The sequence below is a fragment of the Crocodylus siamensis genome, chromosome 13, assembly GCF_052110815.1.
Source record: "Crocodylus siamensis isolate JL-2025a chromosome 13, ASM5211081v1, whole genome shotgun sequence".
Lineage (NCBI taxonomy): Eukaryota > Metazoa > Chordata > Crocodylia > Crocodylidae > Crocodylus > Crocodylus siamensis.
The window spans coordinates 24,689,691-24,709,074 of NC_143407.1; the positions used below are offsets into that span (position 1 = coordinate 24,689,691).

The 19,384-nt window shown below is 49.1% G+C and overlaps 1 protein-coding gene across 5 annotated transcripts in view; it reads right to left on the minus strand.

Annotated features, from left to right (window-relative positions):
• The window catches only part of MYBBP1A (MYB binding protein 1a), a 73,420-nt gene extending 56,131 nt beyond the window's left edge, over positions 1–17,289 (minus strand). For all 5 annotated transcript variants that reach the window (XM_090026478.1, XM_090026477.1, XM_090026479.1 and 2 more), the window contains exons 1-16: positions 17,107–17,289; positions 16,927–17,022; positions 16,741–16,824; positions 16,418–16,492; positions 15,449–15,556; positions 14,857–15,047; positions 14,319–14,486; positions 11,326–11,443; positions 10,360–10,649; positions 9,019–9,126; positions 7,074–7,199; positions 5,814–6,020; positions 5,313–5,418; positions 4,410–4,497; positions 3,628–3,779; positions 1,519–1,608 (exon numbers count right to left, since the gene is read on the minus strand). In XM_090026478.1, coding sequence (XP_089882604.1) covers positions 1,519–1,608; positions 3,628–3,779; positions 4,410–4,497; positions 5,313–5,418; positions 5,814–6,020; positions 7,074–7,199; positions 9,019–9,126; positions 10,360–10,649; positions 11,326–11,443; positions 14,319–14,486; positions 14,857–15,047; positions 15,449–15,556; positions 16,418–16,492; positions 16,741–16,824; positions 16,927–17,022; positions 17,107–17,244 — 2,145 coding nt within the window. In that variant the 5' untranslated portion in view covers positions 17,245–17,289. The remainder of the gene's footprint in view (positions 1–1,518; positions 1,609–3,627; positions 3,780–4,409; positions 4,498–5,312; positions 5,419–5,813; positions 6,021–7,073; positions 7,200–9,018; positions 9,127–10,359; positions 10,650–11,325; positions 11,444–14,318; positions 14,487–14,856; positions 15,048–15,448; positions 15,557–16,417; positions 16,493–16,740; positions 16,825–16,926; positions 17,023–17,106) is intronic.
• Positions 17,290–19,384: the final 2,095 nt, after the last annotated feature.

Genomic DNA, 19,384 nt, shown 5'->3' on the forward strand with positions numbered 1-19,384 from the left:
AAGTTTGCAGACGACACCAAGCTGGGAGCAGTAGTAGATATGCTGGAGGGTAAGAGTAAGATTCAGAGTGACCTAGGCAAATTGGAGGATTGGGCCAAAAGAAATCTCATGAGGTTCAACAGGGACCAGTGCCAAGTCCTGCACTTAGGACAAAACAATCCCATGCACCGGTACAGGCTGGGGGCTGACTGGCTGGGCAGCAGCTCTGCAGAAAATGACCTGAGGGTTACAGTGAACTATAAGCTGGATATGAGCCAACAGTGTGACCTGGCTGCAAAGAAGGCTGTATTGGTAGAAGTGTTGCCAGCAGATCAAGGGAAATGATTATATCCCTCTATTCAGCACTAGTGAGACCACATTTGGAGCACTGTGTTCAGTTTTGGACTCCCACTACAGAAAGGATGTGGACAAATTGGAGAGGGTCCAGCACAAGGTAAAAAAAAATGGTTCGTGGGCTGGGGCACATGACTTTTGAGGGGAGGCTGAGGGAACTGGGCGTATTTAGTCTAGAGAAGAGGAGACAGAAGGGATTTAACAGCAATCTTCAACTACTGAAGGGTGGTTCTAAAGAGGCTGGAGTTAGACTGTTCTCAGTAGTGACAGAAGAGCTTCAGTGAGGGGAGTTTAGCTTAGACATCAGGAAGAATTTTCTTACTAGAAGGGTAGTAAAACACTGGAACAGGTTACCCAGAGAGGTGGTGGAAGATCCCTCCGTGGAGGTTTTTAAGACCTGGCTAGACAAAGCTTTGGCTGGGATGATCTAGTTGGGGCTGGTCCTGCCTTTAGCAGGGGGTTGGACTAGATGTGACCTCCTGAGGTCCCTTCCAACCCTCATTTTCTATAATCCTATGATTCTATGAAGTAACATGCTGCTGCTTCTGGTAAAGCACGTTTTTTTGAGTCTGATTTTGTGTATCCAAAAACACAAGCAACAACATGCCAGCTTCCCCAACAGTCCTGCTTGTATGCCTCAGATGTAAAAGGGGAAAGACAACTACAACTACAAAAAGGTGCATTCTGTGAATGATTCCAGGATATAAGAGACTCACCAAAAAGAAGTCAGCCTAGATCAGGCTTTGGGGAGAGGAAGCTCCAGGCACAGGAGAAAAGAAACCGGCTTTTGGTCCTTGTGGGCTAATGACTGTGGCTTTGGGCTGTGACCCTTGAGTCTCTGCAGTTCCCAAATTCATAATTCCAGTATCTAAACGATGCTGCAATGCAAGAGTCCACTTACACTGACTGAAAAGGTGACAATTGTGGCAGCTGAAACAATGTGGGTAGCTATCCCTTGGGAGCTATTTAAATTATACAAAAATATCTCCACTAGTACCTTACAACAAGATGAAGAGACTAATGATTACATACTTCCATGAGATGTTCAGATTGCAGAGAACTAGCTGTTTACTTTATTAAGAAAGAGACATGCCATTATTTCTAAAGCTGCAGTTCAGCAGTAATATTGTTCTTAATGGGATGGAACAGGCAATCATTTAGCACATTTAATGCAAAGTAAATTACCATATCCTCCAGCAAGGCTTTCTTCTTGCCCGTTTCCTCAGTCACCACAACAGCACTTTCTTCATCCTGATCTTGCTCTGGATCAAGAACCTGTGAAGGAGTTGTTAAAAAAAAGACAATTTTATTTCGATACTTTCCTTTTAAGCAATCAGAGGAAACAACAGACAGCTGATTTCAGCAAGCTGCAGACACTGAACAGTGACCCTCTGGATCAAAAAAAATTCAACTCATCTATCTTGTATCAACATATTTGTACCTGCTACATAAGGAAATCCAGAAGAGTGTAAGTATAAAAGAGCCAAAAGAACAGCAATGTTAGTAAGATGTTAGAACAAGTCACAGAAGAAATGTATAGTGAATTTTAATTCCTAGTTTGAGATATACAGTAGGTTCTTATGTAAAGTATTTTTTGTTGGTCTCTGCAAGGTATATATATTTTGTGCTTTCATGAGATGCAGCATCAACTGGCCATGTGCCTTACTCATTCTGATATTCAACATCAGGGTTTTTGGTTTGGGGGGTTTTTTTTTGGTCTTTTGGAGAGGGGGTTTTTTAAGCAATACTATTGCTTAGCTCCGTTTTTTTTAAACTGCCACATGCTTTCACATATAAAGCAAGTGACATCAGAAGGTCCATGGTAATTTCCCAAACTAAGGTTGAGGAAGAACAAGCAATTGATCAAGTATAAATTGAGCCCAGGGTCCCCCAGGTTTACCAGCTGGACCCAGCTGCCCTCTACGCTGCCAGGCTGCACTCCTGGCTGCCTGCGTGCTGCACTGCACCCGCATGCATGCACAAGGCATTTAAAATCGGCAATATTATCGGCCACATCAGCCAAAAAAAGCCAACTGCCAATAATGTCAATTTTCCTTATATCAATGCTGATCTGATATGGGACCGATGTATCAGTACACCTCTAGTCATTAATTGTACTGTTCAACCCGTTCACAATATCAATGTCCCGGATTGCTTTCAATAGTCACCGGGAGATTGATGCCAATTCCAGTAGACTCCCGGCCAATCCGGGAGAGTTGGCAACCCTAGGGCTCTGCATGGAGCACCTGCAGCTCTCACAACTCATGCGCTACCAGGGGACGCTCTGCGTGATGGGGCTGGCTGCCTTCGCCAGTCCCTGCTGTGCAGGTCCTGGGAAACCGCCATAAGTGGAAGGGAGCCCCGGCCCCTGCTTTCCCAAGGAGTCCTGGGACCTGCATGGCATGGGACAGGGAAGGCAGCTGGCTCCAATGCATGGGGCTTCCCCCAGTAGTCCCCGAGTATGGGAGCTGCACATGCACAGCGGGGAGCCCTTAACAAGAGGCAGGCCGGCCAGGCCGCGCTCCTTGCTCCCATGTGCAGTGCTGGCCAGAGCCATGCTGCACAAGTGGCAGCACCTATGTTGGGCACAAGCACCTCTGCCTGCTGTTGCTGTTGCCAGAAGGGGCTGTGCACCATGGGGAGTGTGTAGGGGGATCCCCACACCTCCCCAAAAACTCCTCACACCCTCATCCTGCCCCCACATATACACTCCCCAACATGCCCTTTGTCCCCCATACAAACAGCCACACACCCTCACAACCCCTGACGCACACCCCCACTCCCAACTACACTGCACACTGCCCACACACAATATACAAGAGTAAGGCTTTATTTTTTTTAGTTATTTTGCAATGGTCTCTATATAAACTAGGCAAACACAAATCATGATAAAAATATATTTAGTAATAACATTAAAATATGTTATCGTAGATGTTTGACTTTTAGTATACGATTTGTTTTTTTTCTGGTTCTGAGATGGCAACCCTTCCCTCCCAAAAGGAGCATCTCTGGGGGGCAAGGGGAGGGACTTCTGGTAGCAAAGGTCAGATGTTAGGGATAAGACTTCCAGTCCCAGGATGGCAACCAGGCAGTGGAGCACCTCACAGGGGATGGGGTTACCGTTGTGGCCCTTGACAGCTCACCAAAACTCATTAAGTGGCCCTCCAGCCAAAATCTTTGCCTTCTAGTTCAGAGGCGGGCAATTGAGCCCTATTCCTAATTAATTCCTTACGGTTAATTAGCTACACCCAGAACTTCAACCAGTCACAACCCGTCCTCCAGTGTATCACTTACATCGAGGATTAAATGCAGGGCCCTCTTGGACAAGTGTGGACAGATGCGTGCAAACACACTTTTGGAGACACGGCGCATGAGCAGGCTGGGCTGAGACAGGAGGGAGAGAAGAACTTCCACTATCACCTCCACCCATTCTGGCTCCTCCTCATCTGCATGGGAAACAGAGGCATCAAGAAGAAAGGAAACAACACTTGGGTCTCAATATGCATTATAAAGAGGCCTTGTGACAGAAGAGAAGTGGACACATGATGTACAGCCCTACACCAATGTAACTTAGTGTATGCGTGTGCAGAATTATCCTTGGGTAGCTGTTTGCTCAATGTAAACCACCTGCTCCTTTACCAACTCTCCTGAAATAGCTCATCTGCAGGCTGCTGTAACACCAATGTAGGGGTTAAGCCAGGGGTGTCCAACCTTTTTGAATGTGGGGCCGGATCATGAACTTTTTTTCACCCAGCGGCCCGGCAAGCCACATTCAAAGACCTCACAGGAAGCAGTATCACATTACCCCCCCAAAATAAAAGCACAGTGTTTACTTTCGTTTCCCATCGCAGCACCTCGGGCCTCAGAAAACAGCTTGGAGGGCCGTATGTTGGACAAGCCTAGGTTAAGCCATCTGTCCACTTCTTGTTTACACCCATGTAAAAGCTGGTTGCACCATTGTAAACATATCGCCTGTCCAAGCCCAAATTTTGTTGGGCTCCCAAGTGTGCTCTGGACACGTAAAAACAATCCTGCCAACTAATAATTCCCCAGTCTCTCTTTACAAAGAAACTCACCACACTTTTTCTTCTTGGATTTCTTGTCAAACACCCTCTCCATGCAGCTCAGAAGGTCATTCAGAAGATCCATGGTTTCTGTGGGAGTCTGTTTGATATGAAGCAGAAGTACAGATAAGTACGACAGATTGACTGAGAGGTGTTTACTAAGACACGTACCCAGCTACTGCCAATTCTAGCACATGGTGCTGTTAGGAAGTCAGGTGCACAGACAAGCCATTATCTCCATTTCCAGCTCATGGAGGCATCAAGAGAAAGCGGATGAGGAAACAAAACTAACCAGAAAACCTAGCTCAGTTATAGTCAGGCTTTTTTTTGATGGGGAACTACACTGGGAGGAAAGCAGCTATTTTAAAGCCCTGATCTTTCCAGTCATTAACAGCCAGGAAATTTTGCTGGTTTTCTGCACATAAAGTGCACATGAACACTGTAGTTCAGGCACACATAAAGCCCATACTGGTCATCAGCAACACGCCACTCAGTCAGAAATACAGCATATAGACTGCAGTGATATGGCAGGTGGGAGGACCACAAAGAGAAGCAGAGCAAGAATGTTAGGCTGTTTCTCTCTTGCTACTACAGCAGGTACAATTTCTAATGTCAGTAAAATGATTGCGATAAACCCTGAACTAGTGGGCCTAAATATAAGATTTTGGTCTCTGTATCTTAAATGAGGATTATGACCTACAACTTAAAGAGAAGGGTTTAGAAATCAAGGGAACACACGGCCTAAAGTCTCAGTAGATCGGCATGTTTCTTATCATCCGAATTCAGGCCATTTTAGCTGTTGTTCCCTGCATTTAAAGAGCTATATGCTCTGACAGATGAGGTCTTCAAACCCAAGGAAATCATTCAGCTATGACCACTGGAAGTTCAGCAAGCCCAGTGGATATGCACCATTACCTTAAAGAGATAAATGCCAGCTAAGAGCAGGAGCTGCTGGAAAGCAAAGACTTCTGCGCCGTGAGACTTCTCTTTCTCCTGCAGGTTCTCCACAGTCTGCATCATTCTGCCGGCACAAGCAACTATGAGCCTTTCACAACTATGAAACGTAGCCTCCACTAATCTCACCTGCAACGCACCCGCTCTTGTCCAGAGAGAACTTGGACCAGAAATTCTGCTTCACCATCAGGCAGACAGAGGCTGCTTCGGCCAGAGTTGCCGAGAGAGACAGAAGGCTTCCGTAACCTCACATTAATTACCACCCCGAACTGAAGCCTTTAAACTAAAAATCAGCCACAAAAGGACAGGACGACCCAAAATCACGGATCTAATTCAGGGCTGTCACAAATGCACCTCAAGCACCCAAGTTTTACCCAAACCCCTTGCTCTCTGCCATGCCCATCATCCTTCCTTGCCCCCGAGACCAGTCTCCAGACTTCTGCTGCCTCCCCAGCCTCTCACCGGTTCCAGGCAGCCTTCTGTTCCTTGGTAAAAGGTGTCACAGCCTTTACGTTCTTTTCATGGGACAGCAGGACATTGGCATACCGCACAATATGAGAGATCCAGAGTTTGCCATCTACAGTCACACCATGAACGTGTCGCTCCCTCAGAGCTGCAGCTTCTGCTGTGTCCCCCAAGACAGGCATAGAGTTTAAACTCTGAAGCAAGCTGCAAAGCAAAAAAGGCAGTAGAAAGTTCCTTGTTAATACGAGGGCTGCTCAGTTTGTCCTGGCTTCTATTCCCTCCATGCCAAAATGGTTGTTGTCAGTCAGAGGAACCCGTCTCCAAATACTTCTGACTTGTTCTGCATTTTCTTTGTAGCTTAATGAATTCCATTTCACAAATGTTTGCAGGTATCTTCCTTATACAACCCTAAATATGCCCCCAGTTATCTCCAATCGTTCCACCTCCATTAAGATAGGGTCTAGAGGCCCCACTGTACAAACACACAGTAAGAGATGCTTCCTGCCCCAAAGAGCCTCCAGATCAATAAGAGAAGGCAAAGGAAGCGTCATCCCCATTTAACAGACGGGATGTGAAGCACAGGGGTGAAGTGACATGTCTGAGGTCACACAGGAAGTATATGGCAAAGCAGGAACTAACCCCAACATTCATGCCCCAAGCCAGCACTGTATCCACAGCACCGTATCCAGCAAGCCTTCCTTCCATACATTCTTCATCGTCAAGGGGGTTCGCAGGATTCTTTGCTAAACAAGAGCTCTCACTGCACCCCCCTCCTTTCCCTCACCCAGTAATAATACTGACAAAACGTGCTGTGCAAACCAATACCCAATTCCTCTTACTTGAACACAGGCAAGGGGATTATCAGTCAATAGATTCTAGTAAGAGCTGACAGGCAACATCAGTGGCTATTTGACCATTTCTAGGTGAACTGTGGCATCTCAAAAGAACCCAGCTCTGAGGTCTACAAAAGACAGCTCGAGGGATACTGGAGGAAAAAAAACACATCTGCATGCACATTCCACAGATGTTCTTGGGTTCATTTAAATATAAGCTTATTTTTTCACCAAAAGGTAAGTGTTTCTGGCATAAGGTATAAGCTAAGAGCTGCTCATTCTGGCTGCACAGCTGAATCATGATACGCTTAGCAAAAAGGCCAATTATAATTATACTCTTTTGACTTTCACTTGACCATGTGCTCCTGCTTGCCTCAAAATGGATCAGCGGCCAACATTAAGTGTAGGCGGGCAAATTCATCACCTGAAAAACAAGTTTGCAGCCACTGAGCGAGATCGTTCAAGCAGGGGGGGTGATGGGATGGATTCTGTCTCAGGTATTTCAGAGGTTGGTTTCTTGGTCACAAAGAAAGCATGGAAGAAGCAAAATCTAAAGTGGAAAGAAAAAAGCAGAATGAAGACTTGGGTTCAGTGCATGTCCACAAAGCAGCGTTTACATGCAAGCTAACAATAAATGCCATACATTTATTTAGCTTTTATTAGCCAAGAATCTCTAAGCAACTCACATATTTCAATTAAACTTTATCTATCCTGTATACACTACACACCACAAAGTACCTAAAGACAGAGGACTTTAACCTCTTACAACATCATTAGTACACTACCTGGGCACTTACAGTACCAAATTTAGCTACAAAGGGCATTTATACACATGTTCGGGGGTGGCTCCAAAAGCCGCTCTAATTATAGCGCCTGCAGGATCTTGTGTATCAGCGTCCCTGTGCTTAAAAATGGTGGTGGAAAAGCTTTATCTAAAGCTCGTTAGACATGGAGGCTGCTGCAGCACAGTAATTATCATGCTCCAGCAGACTCGATTAATGAAGTCTGTTCTGACACACTGTACTTACAGCACACTAGAGCAACCTTGCTGCTTGTGTATAGGTGCCGAAAGAGTCAGATTCTCAAAAGGTACTTGGATGCCCAAAGGCGATGAGAGATCATTAAAAGTCTTTACAAATCTGGCTCAAACAGTTGCTTGGTCCCCTGGGCCTAGCCCTGGCAAAGCTGCTGCCTTGCATCCCTGCTCCCAGGGTCCCTGACCCAGGCTGGGCTGCTCTCATGCTGCTCAGGCCCTTTAATGTCTCTCCCCTCTGCATGGCTCTCTGCTGGGTGCCCCTCAAGTGCCCTCGTGACTTCCATACCACCCCCATAGCCACAACTGGCTAGCACTACGGAAGAAAAAGAATTGGGGGTCATTACTGACCACAAGATGAACATGAGCCTTCAATGTGATGCTGCAGCTGGTAAAGAGACCAAAACGCTGGCTTGCATCCATAGATGCTTCTCAAGCAAATCCCGGGACGTCGTTCTCCCCTTGTACTCGGCCTTGGTGAGGCCACAGCTGGAGTACTGCGTCCTGTTTTGGGCTCCACAATTCAAAAAGGATGTGGAGAAGCTTGAGAGAGAGAGTCTAGAGAAGAGCCACGCGCAGGATCAGAGGTCAGGAAAACAGATCTTACAACGACAGGCTGAGAGCCAAGGGGCTCTTTGGCTTGGAAAGGCTCAGGGGTGACCTGATGGCCACCTATAAGTTTATCAGGGGTGACCACCAGTGTCTGGGGGAATGTCTGTTCACCAGAGCGCCCCAAGGGATGACGAGGTTGAACGGTCACAAACTCCTGCAAGACCGCTTCAGGCTGGACATAAGGAAGAATTTCTTTACTGGCCGAGACCCCAAGGTCTGGAACAGCCTGCCAGCGGAGGTGGTTCAAGCACCTACATTGAACACCTTCAAGAGCAAATTGGATGCTTATCTTGCTGGGATGCTATGACTCCAGCTGACTTCCTGTCCTTTGGGCAGGGGGCTGGACTCGATGATCTTCCGAGGTCCCTTCCAGCCCTAATGTCTATGACATCTATGAAGTAACATTTTCAAAAGCATCTGGATGATTCCAGAGACAGCCTTCTTGGAGTGAAAAGGAATTTCCAAAGCACCTAGATAACTCAGGCGCCTAATTTCCATCTCCAAAAGTAATTTGGGCATTTAGTGGTTTATGCTTTCAGCAAGACTTCCCGCTTCTGGCCATTAGGCCTTAGGCTTCCCAAGTCATTCAAAGGCTTTGGAAAGTTTTGCCCTAAGTAGCCTGCCCATGTCACAAAGAATTTATAGCTCCTTAGTACCATTCTAGTCTGCCAGCTAGAACTATTCCACCAGCCTATGGCACTCGTGATCTTTAAATCCTTCTTACCTGGCAACCTCCATCACAAAATCCTCTTCCTTTTTCACTTGACTGTCAAGGAGGTCTATGAGTCGGTGGATAATCCATTTTCTGAGGCAGACCACACGGTGCTCAGTTCTTGCAATAAACAAACAGAAACAGTTTTGAAGTAGCAGCTCACACATTGCAACGTATGAGATGCCAGAGGAAGGTGACAATGGGAATACCACAGGGCCTTTCCTCAGCTCAAAGGCCTCATATAGAATGCAGCACAGGAAAATGTGTAGTAAGAAAGAGGTACCTCTACTACAGAAACACCTTTCCTAAATATCACCTATGCTTGCCCTTCCACTATTAAAATAAGTATGAACTCAAGTCAGTTCTCTTCCAATGACCCATTGAATTTCATAGAAATGTGCTTCAAGAACTGCAAGGTTGCTCCCAAGGTCTCAGAACTTCACGCACAGAGAAGCTATAATGTACTGGCAGTGTCTTTTACCCTGGAAGATCCCAAATGTTTTACCAGGCCTCTTTCATCTGTGCAAAACACAGCAAATCCACACCCCAGTAATACTGTGCAAAACTTTATGGCTCCTTTATTTCTCTTAAATTGCAAATACAGCTGGAAGCTGAAGCAGAGTATAATTGTCCAGGGGGGTATATGGACAGTTTGGCAAGGGTTAGCACACTAACTTGCAAAAATGCCACATCGCTCGGGGCCTGCCTCCTCCATCTCACTGAAAACAAGCGCTTTGAGCAGCACAGCGCACAATGGCAGAATGCTGGGATGCTAGCATGGTAGTGACCAAGAAAATGGGAGCGGGCGGGGGTGGTCCTACTGAGATACCAGCAGCCTGGATTTTCTTGGGACATTCTCCTGCAAACAGAGAATTACAAGCACTTCTGTAAGTATAAAAGGTAATAGAGAATACGTTGCAAAGACAACTCTAATAGGCTGACCTGATCCTTTTATGATCTAGAGCCATTTAGCCCTATTTAATAAGCAGAGAGAGCTGGAGAAAAGATCCAGCAATTACTATGAAAGAGCTCACCTGAAGAAGAGAGCAATAGGAAGCAGGACTACTCTTCTAGCTAGCCTCACAGAAAGGGACAGGGCAAAGGAGAAAAGCGTCCAGTCAGCTTTGGCCACGGGAATAATTTTGTTTGCACTCCTTGGTGAGTTAGATTTTATAATATAGCTTTGAAAAGATGTTTGGGAGTGTTTGGCATCCCTCCACGGTTAGAGACCTTGGTACTTACAGCTGCCGAGGCCGATTGGGTGACACCTCACAATCCCACCAAGTTTAACACAGGTGGAAATGCAACACAGATCATATAGAAAGGGGAAGGCTATACTGTATGTACACTCACAGGTTTGCAATCTCCTGGTTCTGCTTTTGCCGGCTAGTCGTGAAATCTAAACAGCAGCTGAAGTCTGGCTTGAGGAACATGTTCTTGAGCCAGTCAAAGTATTTCACCAATGCCACAGGCTGCAGGTATTTTACCACCTTCCAAAAGCTCTGGACCACTGGGCAGCCTTGATTGGTAAGGGCAGAGAAACCAACCATCACGGCAAACTGCTTCTCTGGGTCATCGCAGTCCTGGAAGAATGCGTCAACATAAGCTTCCATCTCCGGAGCAAACCTAAACCGGCCCGGAAGCTGAAACACAGTTATGGACCATAGAGTGAATGGAGACACAACACAGTCACGTTCATTCAAAACCTGATTGCCCTCAGCACACTGAAGCAACAGATCTGAAAAATCACCATGGTGGATGCTCTAATGTTCTCCCTACTCCTCCATCTCACAAGCTCCTTGATAAGCCATTTCCGTACTGGCCTGACATACTATTTACCAATCACAAAGCCTCGCAAGCTCCATCTTGCACTAAACTTAGATGTCTCCAAACCCTAATATCAAGCTAGACACAGCCCAAGTAGGAAGGTTAAAATAATCCTGGTAGGTTAAAATGCACATCGGCTGATACACAGCCCAGCTTTCCAATTGCAAAAACAACTATTCTGCTTTCTTGCAGTAGAAGTACCCCGTACAGGTCCTTCTTATGTAACTAGGAGTGTTAAGCAAGACTATACCTTAATTGGGTGTCTGTTTTCTGGTGTTTTAAGCAAGCAGTTGAGTTAGAACCAGCCAGACTGTTTCAAAGCCCCCACATGTGTGTATTTGCACAGCAGTATTAAAGTTAGCAGGAAAAAAATGCCGTCAGCCAGTGCTTTCACAAAGGTATCGTTGAAAACGGCTGTTTACTTAAAGCAGGATGCAACCTCGAATATGAGGTTCCCAGCACGTTGCCCCATTTTCTCAGAGGGGTGCCTACCTGAGCCGACACCACATGGTCGCCATAGCTCTGCATCACTTCTCCTCGGAGAACCGTCTGTAGCTGGTCCAGAGACAAGAGTGGGAGAGCACTGCCCAGCAAGCGGTAGCACATGTAACTGAGTGGAAACAAACACACTCCTTCAGGGAAGGACACAGCTGTACCAGCACACGTGGACAGGACAGACAGAAAAGCACCTGCTCAGGCCATGTGGAGCATGCAATGAAGTGGACCCCAATCAAGACACTGTGGCGGAGCATCGTCGGGGTGCTCGCCACTTAGTGGGTGGCTGCAGGCTAAGAGGAGTCTGCATAGCGAGCACCAGGGAGACACCCCCCATGACAGCTGTTTTAAGGGGGAAGGGGTGGGGCAAAGCACCTTTGGGTGCCTGCCACTTTAAACGCAAGAGCAGACAGCAGGGCAGCCAGCAGGTGCTGGCCAGCCTTGATGAGAAGGTCACATGGCCGCAAGCCGGGCCGTGTGATTGGAGGAGAGGGCCAAGCAACCTCTATTGTAGCTCAGGCCCACAGGGTTAAGGGAGTAGTCTGCTGCCAGCAGCTGGAGCAACAACACCCGGCTGAGCTGCTGCTCCTGGGACGGCGTGGAGGTAAGGGAGGAACTACGGGGAAGGCAGGCGCTCTTACGGGCCTGGTGGGGTCCCGAGCCCCAGAAAGGCTACAACCTAGCAAGAACACGGCCCAGCCTAGGCATGGGCCTACAGCTTGTGGGCCTACAAAGGGGCCAGGCAAACCACTGAGTGGATCAGGCAGGGGGTGAAGCCAGGGGCTCAGGTGAGCCCAGTTGGGCTAAGCCCCAGGCAGCATTGTGGAGGCACTGGGCCAACCCAGATTAGGGTGAGGGCTGTATGGTGCGGCCCGGGGGGGCACCTTAGGAGCACAGGGGTCAGCAGCTACCAGGTTGACTTCCTGATCCCTCATGCTGGTCAAGGCGAGAGGGCCAGGACCTGAAGGCTGAAGGGCAATTAAGCCCAATGCAAGGGACAGGCCAGGGCCACAGTGAGCTATCTGGCCCACCAGTTGGCCTGGAGGTGGGGCCACAGCCTGTAAGGGCTGAAGGTCCCTTTGGAGGGGGGACATCACAGCCAAAGAGGGTAGGGGTCAGCCAGTATGCAGGCTGGTATGAAGGAGGCTGCACTACAGTCTCTGGATGGGAGATATCTGAATGGGGGTCAGAGTGAGAGCCAGGCCTGGGGGGCGGAGAGACCCTAAATATATCACCCAGGAGCCGTAGAAGGGGAACTAGACTAGGGCAGGTAGGCCTGCATTGATCCTAGGCATGACCAGAAACTGCAACCTGCTGGGGAAGGGTGGTCTGGTGGGGCTGTCTGTGGCAGGACAGTCCCCAAGAAATATCAGGCGTCCCTACCCACCTTTCATTAGGGAGATAACTGGCCTGGCAACCCCAGCCCCCACCATCTGGTGGGTTGTTACTACTAGAGGGTAGTGGGGCCAGGTATGCCTGGGGGAGGCACCTGAGCCCAGCACAAGTAGTGGGAGATGGGTATACTTGGCAAGAAACACCTGAGCCCCATGTGGGCAAGGCAAATTTAGCTGGACACCATTCAGATGAAGGTCACAAGAGGCTGGCTGGCTGCCTGCCAGCCAGCCAAGGAGTGTGAGTGGCCTACATGGTCGCTTAAGGGAGGAGGGCAGGCAGACTGCCCTAGACAGGTAGGTGGGCCAGTATGGTGAACAGACCCCAGGAGATGCCCTCCATCACAGACACTCTCAGGCCACTTGCTAAAGTGGGATGCATATACACCACAAGATTTGGGCAGCTCCTGTTTAGAAACTGGTTTCTTTGTCCCGCTGTAACTTTGACATGGTAAACAAACCAAAATCCCTTGGAGACAGGTCAAAGAGGTTCATCTCTGGATCTGGGTTTCTGGTCACAAGCTTGTGACAAAATGATGATTCAGATTTGAAGAGCAAAATAGCAGTTTTGACACACAGTTCACATATCTGTTCTTGTAATTTTTCTGTTCTCTAATTAAAAAAACCCCCCAACATATTCTGGTAACCTCAACCACGCTATATAATTAGAAACCAACAAATGTTTGCCTCTGACACCTCTTTGGTTTTGGGTGTAATCAAACCCCTAAATCTAATTCAAATCCTTCCACCTGCCCTCATGAAAGGACAAATTCAAAAAGGCATGGGACACAACTTCCTGATTCTGTGCCACCTCCAAACAACATTATCAACGTGGTTTTTTTTTTTTTCTGTTGGTGTTTTTTTGGTTAAGAGTTGCAAGCTGTTGTATGCTGTAGTCTTATCCTCAACCCCCTTTCCCAGAGCCCACAAGACCTTCCCATCTTCTTTGTGGCCTCAGAAACTTAAAAATGTAAAAATGAAACTGTCAGGAAAAGAATACAAGGAGCCTACATCACACTGCTGTTCAGTATTGTTACCTGTGGGCCAAGGTTAGGGACCACTGCTTTTGAGGGGTTTGTCTACATGCAAGATTTGCATCATTTAAATTATGTCAGTTTGATGTGAAACCAGTTCCTTCCTACTGCAAATACCTTTATGATAGCACAGTTAATCTGTTTCCCCAAATCGAAATAGCTTACAGTTTTAAGGCATCTTTACACATGTACAACTGCACCCCTAGTTATTCCTTTGGCTAAAGAGGCATAAAAACGATCTCGCTAGCTGGAATCCTACTAGTATAAAAAACTGTTCATACCACGTACAAGAATTACAAACGTGCAAGAAGCCAGAATTATTCCTCATCGTGTACTATCTTGTCCCAGCTGAACAAGAAACCATACAGTGCTTAACTGTTATTTCTTAGGTTGCAGAAGAGTTGCCTCTTCAGTTTGGAACAATTAAATTTGGTAAAAAAGAAGAGGGAGGCAGTTCTCCTATGAGAGTCTGGGGTTTAATGTCCAGCTTTGGTCCCAGAGAGCAGCAAAGCATGCCTGGGGTGGGGAGCAGAAAAAAAAGTGACCGGAGCATTCAAGAGCAAACCTGTTTGGTCCCAATTTTTCTTTAAGCAACCCATTCTCCACAGCTTCTTTCCAGAACAGGTCAAAGGCACCTTCCTTCAGAGAAACACGCAGCAGATCCAGCCCTACACTTGGCAGATTCTTGTCCTTCTTCTCAGATTTGGCAGCAGTCTTCAGAACTGCTACAAGCCTGGGGGCGGGTGGGGGGGACAGGAAAAATTGCAAGAGGACAGAAAATAAGAGTCATCAATCCCAGAAAGAGACTGCTGAAGATCCATTCCACCCATGAAACTGCCTTCTGGAGTAGACCAGGACCTGCACTGAACCCGGACAAACTGTATGTGGCGAGTGCCTCCCAAGATGAACAGTGGCTGCAAATGTGGCATCAGCACCCCCAGCCATAGTGGAGATGGACTAACTCCAAACACCCTTGTCTCCCACTAGATTCAACAGAAAACACAGGTGCCCCTGCACCCCTTCATGTCAACACCTGAACACTTCCCACTTAAAGTGGAAAGGGTGGGGATATGGCATCTTTGCACCCTTCTACAACAACTCACTTGGGAACGTTTTCCGGGTTTACAAGGGTGGATGAGCCCAGCAGTTTCTTCAGTTTCTTGGGCTGAAGAACCTCGGGGAACTTCTGTATGGCCACAAGCAAGAGGTGCAGCTGCTCCGGGGAACTGAAGGCTGAAGTGAGGTCAGCCTGTAAAGTACTGAACAGGACCTCCTCAAACACAGCCTGAGGAGTCTGAACAGCAACACAGGTGAGACAGCAACACAGCAAGTGAGGCCTGGTTTGTACATGGCTACAGAACAGAAGAACTATTTACACCAGTGGTTCCCAGCCTTCCCCCAAGACCCGCTGCTGGAAGCAGAGTGCGGCGGCAGCCTGGGGAGCTCCCGGCGTGCAGCGCAGCTCGCCCTTTGTGTGCAGGACCCTCACTTGGGTTGCAACCTGAGGTTGGGAACTGCTAATCTACATGTAACCATAGATTTTTACCAAAACAATTATAGCAGAATAACTATCTTAAAAACAGGTGTAGGTCTATTGGTACCAGCTTATTCTTCTCCCCCTAGAACAATATACCTAGATAAGGTAATGCCACAAACAAAAAAAACTCCCTAACTGATGTGCCGCATCTCCATTACCTCCGAGAGGATGTCAACAAGAGCTTGCCTAGGCAGATTTCGGAGGTACTCTGGGCGCTGTGACAGGCTTTGCAGAAGCTGGACACAATGCAGGAGGGTCTCCTGGTCCTAGAAGTTAAAAAAATAGAGAGACAGAAAAAACAGAGACAAAAAGCTATGTCGGGAGGCTACAGCTGAGCCCAGGTAACCATCTGCTCTGAGTCTGCTGGTTTTAATAATAATACAACATTTCATTTACTCCCCAAGCTACACATCCATTCTTTCTGAAGCACTATTTCCCATCTGTGACTGACAAGGTATGCCCATGCCACCAGAAAGGAACAGGTTTCAGCTTCTCTGTCCTATCTATGACTGTTCTTTTATTTCTGTCAGCAAACCTGAATGCATCTTTACTCTCCCATCCCCATTCACCCAAGCTTACTACCAAAGGATGTTTGGATTGGATTGGATTGCTTCCCTCTAAAAGGGCCATTCCCAACAGCTTCTCCTGAATACCCAGCCACTTCTGATTCCCAGATGAGAGAAATGCAGACTAATGTGGAATCACAAAACTTGTGATTTCAGCTCTCTGTACCCACTATCTGTTTTAGGTGATCCTAATTTCCAAAGCATCAGACTTCTTGGCAGCCTTTCAGGCATTAATCCTCCTTAAAACCCCTGTGAGAGGAAAATATTTATTATCTCTTTCTTCAGACTTGGACTAGACACACCAAGAATAAAGCCGAGATCCTTGGAAGTGGTTTGGACCCCCTAGTTCCCATTGAAATAAATAGAAATTGGGCAGCTAAACACTTCCAAAAATCTTGCCCTAAGCTACGTGTTTCAGGTTACCCAAGAGGCCTACGGTTAACCAAGGAAAGGAACTAAACCTAGCCCGCTGGACTAAAGCACAGGCTGTCTGTCTACTTCGGGTTTTCTTCTGCACTTTGCACAGCATCAGTTCCTCTGTCAACTTGAGAGTAACGTTACCTTTATAAGACGGCCTGACTGGAACAGGGCCAGAACCCCAAAAAAGCTTCCGAAGGCAGCATTTCTTAAGAGTTTCTGAAAAGAAGACAACAAGCCTGACAATTGCGTATGCAAAAACACTGATATTTCGTACTCGACAGGAGGCACTCCAAGCGCAGCAGCAAATTGCTGACAGTGCCGCAGCAGCTCCCCGTTTGCATCCGCCATTGCCTCCGGGGGCACACAGCATTCACCCCAACAGGTTCAAAACCATTCGCCATCTATCTCCGAGGCGGCCTCCCCGAGGACAACCTACTCTCAATGGAAAACAGCAGGGGACTCACCTTTTTGACTCTGTCCAGGCCGTGTTTTTCTCGGATCAGCTCCAGCACGGAGCCCAGGGGGATTTCCTCCATCGCCTGCAAAACCTGGGCAGGAAGGAGGGAGGCGAGACAGCGGGTCAACCTCCTAGAGGTCCCCGCTCCCCTCCCAGCGCTCCCCGCCTCGGGCCTGCAGCGCCGGGCACCCACCTGCGCCAGGGCCAGGCTGAAGCCGGGCCGCGCCGCCTCCCGCGTGGCCGCCAGCCCGTCCACCAGGCGCCGCAGGGCGTAGCGCAGCTCCTCGTCCTGCCGAGCAAGCGAGGGGCGCCGCGTTACAGGGAGGGGGCACCCCCGGGGCACCCCGGCTCCCCGCCCCGCCCCGCCCCGCACCGTGCCGCCGGCCCGCAGGTAGCGCAGCAGCCCCTCGGTGCCCGCCAGCCGCGCCGCCTGCTCCGGCCGCGCGATGTCCCAGAAGAAGTCCAGGAACTGCCGGCTCTGCTGCAGCTGCCGCGGCCCCGGCTCCGCCATGCCGCCGCCGCCGCACGTGGCCCCGCCTGGCCCGCCCCTTCCGCCCGGGCCGACCCCGCCCCTGGACTTCCGGGGCGGGCGCCGGAGCCGCTGCGCTGCCTTGCCGGGCCCGCTGGGGCGGGAGCGCGGTGTGATTATTATCATTGCGATGGTCATCGTGGTCTTCGGCGGAGGGGGCTCGATGCTGCACGTTTGCGCCCCCGCAGCTGCTTCCGGGCTGCGAAACTAACGTGGCCTCGAGCAGGGGGTGAGGGCGAGGCCTGGGGGCCTCCCCGCAGCCAGACGCAGCCATCGAGGCCGGGGTTGTGTGGGGTAGCCCTCCACTTACCACGTTTCGAGTGACCGTGTTGATATATGAACCCCCGTTTCAACTTTACGACTGCTGCGCCACGCCAGCGAAGGAGCTTGCTGCGCCGCCCGACTCCCTGGAGAGCATCTGTCCAAGCTTCCTTGGACGCTTTCTTTAAGAAAGCAGACAGGGCTCCAGAAAAACCGAGACTCCTGGGAAGACTCCAGCCAAGAGCCCTTCAAAAAGTCCAGCAAAGTCACCTCAAAGACGTCCTTCCAAATCCATATGATTGCTATTTACAATATAAATACATTATTGCAGCCATATTACTCATCTATCATTGATCGAATACAAAATTCCAGGTTATTTCTGGTGAAAATAGGGTATCAGGCCTGGGTTTGTTGAGGAGTTCGTGACCCTTTGCGGAGCTGTTTCCAAAGACACAGAGTCGCTGTCAGTCTCAAAATTTATTCAGCATGCTGGGCACCCTGAGCGAGCTCAGAGGCCCCAAATAAAACTGTTAGAGGCGATTTATAGTTTACAGATAAGATGCGCGCGCAGGTGGGAATTTTCCACTGTGAAAGAAAACAAGATATCAGGTCAGTGTGAGAAAACGCTTAATTATTTCAAAACTGGTTTTTGGCTACATGTTTGTTTTGAAATGGTAACTAATAGGAGAACTATATCTTTGCTTACTTCAGACTTCAAAGTGAATAGGATTCGGTCATTGCAGAGTCTTATCAACCTGTCCTTGGAGGCTGAGTCTGCTTTATAGTTAACTTCTACACTATTATTTATGGTCTTGTTAGTAAATTTCTACAGGTTCAGGAACCGATCCCCCATTTATAATATTGTTTCCTATGGGAAAATCGGTTCCGAGTTACGTTTCAACTTAAGCGGTTTTCAGGAACCGATTATGTCGTAAGTCTGAGGACTGCCTGTAGCTGAGAAGGGTCGCACTAGTCACGTGTCACCAAAATGCAGTGGAATAACTTAAAAATGGGTGCAGCAGTATTGGTACCAGTTTATTCTCTCCCTAGAATAGTGACCCACCAAGATAAGGTACCTTTAAAGTCAATTCATTACATCTGCCATTGAGCAAAGGCAGCCCAGTCTTCCATAAAGCAATGACATGAATGACGCGTGCCCCCAGAGGCTGGGGGGGCACAGGGACTGCCTGCAGGTGGTGTTGGCGGTGGGGCAGGCCGAGCAGGGAGCTCCCACAGGCAGCCATGGCGGTGTCAGGGGCCAGGCAAGCACTGACTGGCAGTTGTCAACCACCTGCAGACACTGCTGGACAGGGGTGGTACGGAGCCATGGCATGTCCGGAGGGGGCAGGGGGCCTCCCGTTGTTGCATGCACCCTGGGAGGGCATGGGGTGGACCTGTACCCCCTGATCTGCATGGGGCAGGGCAGGCTGCAGCTGTGGGCTGGGACTGCCCCAGGCTCTTCCCAGTGGGGGCTGGAGCGGGTGGCTGCCGCAGTGCTGGGAGGGGGCTATGCTGAAATGTGGGGTGGCTGCAGCCCCCCCCATAAGCCCCTCCCAGCACTGTCACCCCCACCTCCCTGAGCACAGCCTGGCCCAGCCCCAGGGGATAGAGCTCAGCACAGACCCAGTCCACAGCTGCAGTCCGCCCTGCCTGCACCCTGCACAGACTTGGGGGCACATCAGCCAAGCCCTCCGGGGCACCCCCCCCTTGGTGGGGCACAGCAGCGGGGGCCGCTCCCTTCTGTCCTGCACCCCGCCCTGCCCCAGCTCCACTCCCTCCCTCACTGTGGGGGGCCTTGATCTGCCCTCCACCAACCCCTTCCCTCCCCTTCCACCACAACAGAATTACCAGCTGCATGCAG